We start from the raw sequence: 5428 nt of genomic DNA on the forward strand, positions 1-5428 counted from the left end.
CACACACACACACACACACACACACACACACACACACACACACACAAGAGCCATATGTTGTTCGGGTCCTGCTACTTACGCCCTGTGTCTGGAGAAACCCATGGACAACAGCACGTCCAGGTTGGAGCTGGATTTCATCGAGCCCGGTCGGCTCTGGCGAAGCCTGCGGGGGAGAATTTTGCTGTACAGGTCCTCCTTGGCCGCCATAGTCCAGTCCTCCACCGGCGTCAAGCAGTCCTACCCCGAGTCCGTTACAGCTCACGGTCAGACCCGCGGTTAGTCCATGAGCCTCGGCAGCTGGTCCGCATGAGCTGGAGAGCTGAGGCAGCGGGAAGCACTGAGGGGAGCGGAGCTGAGAGCAGCGCTGTGCGGCTGCTTCTCCGCCCACTGGAGGAAACTGCGAATTAGATCCGATAACCGAGCCTATAGAATCCGGCGGAGTGGACACACAAAACTACACTGGTACAACAGAACCAAGAGAAACACTGCAGCTACATCCAGCCATCTTTAGAAAGGACACAAGAAAACACAGCATGGTATTATGTATTTTTAATTTCAGTATAAAATTATGATAACTTCTAAAACTATATCTCGCATTATAGAAAATAATTACATAATTTTACATTGTTGCTGCTGATAATAATTTCACCAACTCCACCTAATTTCCCCCCCCTAGCTATGCAACTTGTTTTTTATTCTAGATGCAGAGACACTAGGAGCCTCACTAACTATTAGTTTAATTCATTTCCAAGCGTGGATCATGATCTGCTGCCCATTGTTACAATAAGGCCAACCAGAGTGTGCTGGGCCTAACAACGGGACTGCTACTGTGCTAAATGGTGTTGTGCAGTGGAACATTTCTTGTACTGATCAGCAGTGAGCTGGGTCAGGTTAGTGAAGGCCTCCAACGGAGCTGGCAGATGGGATGTACGGTGAGATGACACAGAAGACGCAGCCTGCCTCCTGGAAAGCCTGCCTCATCTCCACCTAGTGGCAAAAAAAGAGACTGCATCAGACACAGAGGCGCACTGGCCTCACACATCAACATAGAACCCAGGACACATCACACAAGTCTGTGTTGTTGTTTTATCAAGAGTCATAATTATTGGTGTCTCTCTTCCAGAGGGTCTTTAAACGTTGCATTCATTGTTGGGTTTGATGAATCACATTTGAATATCACAATGGGATGCAAGGTTGACACAGACATTAAACCTCTCTCTCTGTCTGATATTAAATCAGACTATACCTGTTCCTGTTTTAGGTCATATAAATCAGAAGAATAAGAGAATTTAATAAAAACTTTTCATACGTTCCCAAGTATTTGGTAGAATTTACTAATAAATTATAAGAATTGGGTCAAATGTTTTGGTTTGTTTTTCCTTTAGAAGCTTCAGATAATAGTTAGCTGGTATTTCAGCACATTCCTCCTGACAGAACGGCTGTACCTGAGTCAGGTTTGTATGCTGAATTGCTTGCACATGGCTTTCAACCGTTGACTTCCTATGTCAGGGTCATCGTGCATTTGGAAAATTTATTTGTGCCCAAATTTCAACTTCCTTCTTAATTTATTGAGATTTTGCTTCCATGTTACCACAAGATGTTCTTTCTTTATGACTTCCTCCTGCAATAAAACACTTGCACAAAATGACGCTGCCAGCCCCGTCCTCAGGCTGTAAGCTTCTCCATTTCTCCTCCAAATGTGATGATGGCCATTAAGGCCACTTCAATTTGGCACGTCTCCATAAGTTACGGTTTCTGACCCTGAGTGCTTTTGCAAAGTGCAAACTGTGTTTTTTATGCCACTTTAGGAGCAATGACTTCTTCCTGTCTGAGCGGCCCTTCAGCCCATGTTTGTGCAGGACACTTCACTGTGGATAACCAGACTGTTAGCAGCATCAGCAGCATCTTCACAAGATCTTTTGCTTTTGTTCTGCTCTTTTCATACTCTTAACACGCTCATCTCTGGGACACGTCTCCCTCCAGTTCCTGGACAGCGTGGCGGCTGGACATTCTCATGTTTCTAATATAATTCTTTGACCAGATGACCTCAGAACCTTCAGGCATTTTGAAACTGGAGGAACCAGACGTCTAGACGTCTCTTACTGATATCTCGCCCGTCCTTCCTTCATGACATATCACCTGAGTTTTTACCAAATTGACGAAAATGGTGATTATTAACTAGCAGTACAAAAGTCGCACCCACAGTGAAGACGGCTTTTAAAATTACTTAACAATAATTAGCTTCATGGCAAACAACATAATTTTACTTTTCTAGCTTCTGTAAGCAGCTAGCTGGGCTACAGAGCTAACACTATTGCAGGGGTGTCAAACTCCAGTCCTGCAGTTTTTAGATGTGCCACAGGTACAAAACACTGGAATGAAATGGTTAATTACCTCCTTCTTGTGTAGAGGCCTGCTAATGACCTAATTAATCTATTCAGGTGGTGCAGCTGAGGCACATCTAAAAGCTTTTTAATATTGCTATAATGTGACAAAGTCAAACAGTTCAATCATCCTCAGCTGTAATTGTGGAGAAATGGACGTCCCTCCTTTAGCTGAGGGTTTTTTCCATGTAGGATAAGTGGGTATAGACAATGGATGGGAGGATTTGGTCCTTGTGTGAATTATTTCTTGCCTTCGTCAACCTGAACCATTTTCTGTTCAACGATTAAAAAATGAGCTTCAGTCCTCAGAGTAAAGGAGAACAGCCTTACCAGCCTGACCTGGTCCAGACACAGGCCCACCACGGCCCCCCCACTGCCGGGGAGCTTCACTGCTGAGCCAAACTGTCAGATCAGACAAAGTGTTCATTAATAAATGTACGGTGGGTGCTCTTGAGGGAGTTCAGTTTTCACCTCCTAACACCCACCTGCCTCGCCAGCTGAACCATCCTGAGGTTCCCAGGACCCAGACAGTCATCAGTGTAGATAGACCTGGAAACCACATTACTATCAGATCAGGCAGCTGTAGAATCTAAGCATTTATTTAGAAAAGGTAACAAATATTCACTTTGATATGATGTAGAAGATCATCTATCATAATGAAATAACACTACAATGGATTAGTACAAGGGCCACTCTAAGAAAAAAGAAATTAAATTACAAAGATATAGTCATAATATTGAGAGAAAAAAGTAATATGATAGTAAGCCATAATAATAAGCGAATAATGTCATACTACATGAATAAAGTCGTAATAATACAAGAAAAAAGTAGTAACACCATGATAGTTTTAATACTAATAGAATGAAGTAACAATTTCATGATCATTCCTATATGAAAATAATTTTAAAAAATGAGGAATATTGAGCATCTTGTGAAGTTATACTTCAATATCAGTTTTACAAATATTGATTTTCACTTTCCGTTTTCAGAAGACGGATTAAACTGAACTCCATGGCTACGTTTAAAGTTTGCTGCTTCATAATCCTGTTTGCTTCTGTTCTCTGGTGAACCTCTGAGGTCCTCACACACCAGCTGCAGTTACACACACATTACATCACACAGGTGGACTCTTCCCATTAGCTCCAAATAGAAATGGTAGAATTTGATTTTATTTAGGAGTATTAAACTGGGTGAATACAAAAGCACACATTTTCATATGTTTATTGTAGCAAAAATGTGAATATTGTTTTTCTCCCATTTTACAGATATGAGCTACTTTATGTTGGTCAAGCACATAAAATCCCAATAGAATCAGTTTCTTATAAAGAACGCTGCCTATTGCATCTTTGCATACTAACAGCATGCTAAGAGTCTCCTGCAGATGCGACAAACACTGTATAGGAGGCCAGAGAACCCGGGGTTACCTGCGCAGCTCAAAGTTCTGGTCCATCAGTTGGGCCAGACGAGTCCAGTCTCTCTCTTTAATCGCTGACCTGATGGGAGAAAAACAACAAACAAAAAAAGTCCTCAGTTCTGAGTTTGGATCTATAAATGAGCTCAGACCCGACTTATCCATGCTGAAGCTAAAAGTCAGAAAACAATTGAGATTTGTTTATTGCTTCTCACTGAGCAAACTGCTAACATACCATCACCAACAGAATCCAGTAACAACACATTTCTCTCTACATGTTTGTCATACGTCATGTGCATAAACATGATCGGATGTAGTTATTATCACAATGAGGATGATTTTTCTTCACTGTTAAATATTCAGTCCTACATTAATTTTGTTTTTAAAAAAACTAAAATATACTGTCAAGAATTACCATAAATACTCCTGAATTACTTCACATACTCAGCCTCACTTTAATAGAAACACCCTGTTCCCAAAAAACTAAAATATGCTGAATTATCATAAATATTCTGTCCCAAATTACCTTAAGTGAGATGTTCAGATGATCTGAAACATGCTATGCTAACTTACCTTAAAATTTAGTCCCACTTTACTTAAACTAGACCATTCCTTAAAGCCTAGAATACACTGTCATTAATAACCATAAAAACTCTGCCCCATTTTACCTTAAATATTCAGTTCCATGTTATTTAAAGTACAGCGTTTAAAACACCTTAAATATTCTGTCCCAAATAGTCAAAAAGAAGCTGTATAAAGTTACCTGACCAAATTACACCCTGGACCAAATTACTAAAAATATGTTGTTTGAAATTAGGTTAGCATTCTTACCCACACAGCACTCAAAAATTATCCACAGAAAATTTACCAAATTCAAAAATCTAAACAGAATTTCTAAACAATTTTTTTTCTGATCCATTGTTAAAAAGTAAACATTTGACATTATTATCGTCTTGCTGATCGTTTACCAATGTGTCATGTCAACTCATTGATATCATGTGATTCCAAGAAAGTATATTGGAAACTTAATCTTAATTATGTGTTGTTCCAGTAAGGTAAGGTAATTTTATTTATATAGCACATTTTCAGCAACACGGTAATTCAAAGTGGTTTACATGAATTAAAGGGAAATACAAACAAAATAACAAACCAAAGGAAAGAAAAAAGAGGAAAGAAAACTAATCTAACATTGTTCTAAAGTATGTAAACTAAGTGCTCCTGTTCAGGGTTGCTAAGTATCTAATTCCATTTCTAAACAGTGAGTACTCTACAGTTTCTGGTAAAATAAGCTAAAGAATGACTGATCTAAATCCTTTTCTGGGTTAAAAGTCATATAAACTAAGCAGTGACTGTTCCTGTTAAGTATTTCTGGATTCCAAGTTTGTAGTTATTCTAATTCTAATTCTGATTCCATTTCTGGGCTGTATATTATTGATCTAAGTAGTGCGTACTCCACAATTTCTGATATTACTAATAAACTAAAATAATCCTTTTCTGGGTTAAATAGGGGGTATTTCACCTAAAACAAAAAAGAGGAAAGGACACATTAGGGCAAATGGCAACATTCAGACAAAACAATGGGCAAAACAAAGACACGAGTGAAGGCGATGACGTCAAAGAGCCATGAAACCAC

The 5428-nt window shown here is 39.5% G+C and overlaps 2 protein-coding genes across 4 annotated transcripts in view; both read right to left on the bottom strand.

Annotated features, from left to right (window-relative positions):
- LOC106964375 (ubiquitin-associated and SH3 domain-containing protein B-like) overlaps positions 1-425 on the bottom strand; it is an 80068-nt gene extending 79643 nt beyond the window's left edge. For all 3 annotated transcript variants that reach the window (XM_015059886.1, XM_015059885.1, XM_015059884.1), the window contains exon 1: positions 80-425. In XM_015059886.1, the coding sequence (XP_014915372.1) occupies positions 80-207 (128 nt within the window). In that variant the 5' untranslated portion in view covers positions 208-425. The remainder of the gene's footprint in view (positions 1-79) is intronic.
- Positions 426-532: 107 nt separating this feature from the next.
- The window catches only part of gkup (glucuronokinase with putative uridyl pyrophosphorylase), a 32223-nt gene continuing 27327 nt past the window's right edge, over positions 533-5428 (bottom strand). Inside the window, exons 20-23 of the mRNA XM_015059888.1 lie at positions 3809-3877; positions 2870-2933; positions 2715-2786; positions 533-987 (exon numbers count right to left, since the gene is read on the bottom strand). Coding sequence (XP_014915374.1) covers positions 892-987; positions 2715-2786; positions 2870-2933; positions 3809-3877 — 301 coding nt within the window. The 3' untranslated portion in view covers positions 533-891. The remainder of the gene's footprint in view (positions 988-2714; positions 2787-2869; positions 2934-3808; positions 3878-5428) is intronic.

This window comes from Poecilia latipinna, unplaced genomic scaffold (genome assembly GCF_001443285.1).
Source record: "Poecilia latipinna isolate Pla-1442-1.1 unplaced genomic scaffold, P_latipinna-1.0 Scaffold1666, whole genome shotgun sequence".
In the NCBI taxonomy this organism is placed as follows: Eukaryota; Metazoa; Chordata; class Actinopteri; order Cyprinodontiformes; family Poeciliidae; genus Poecilia; species Poecilia latipinna.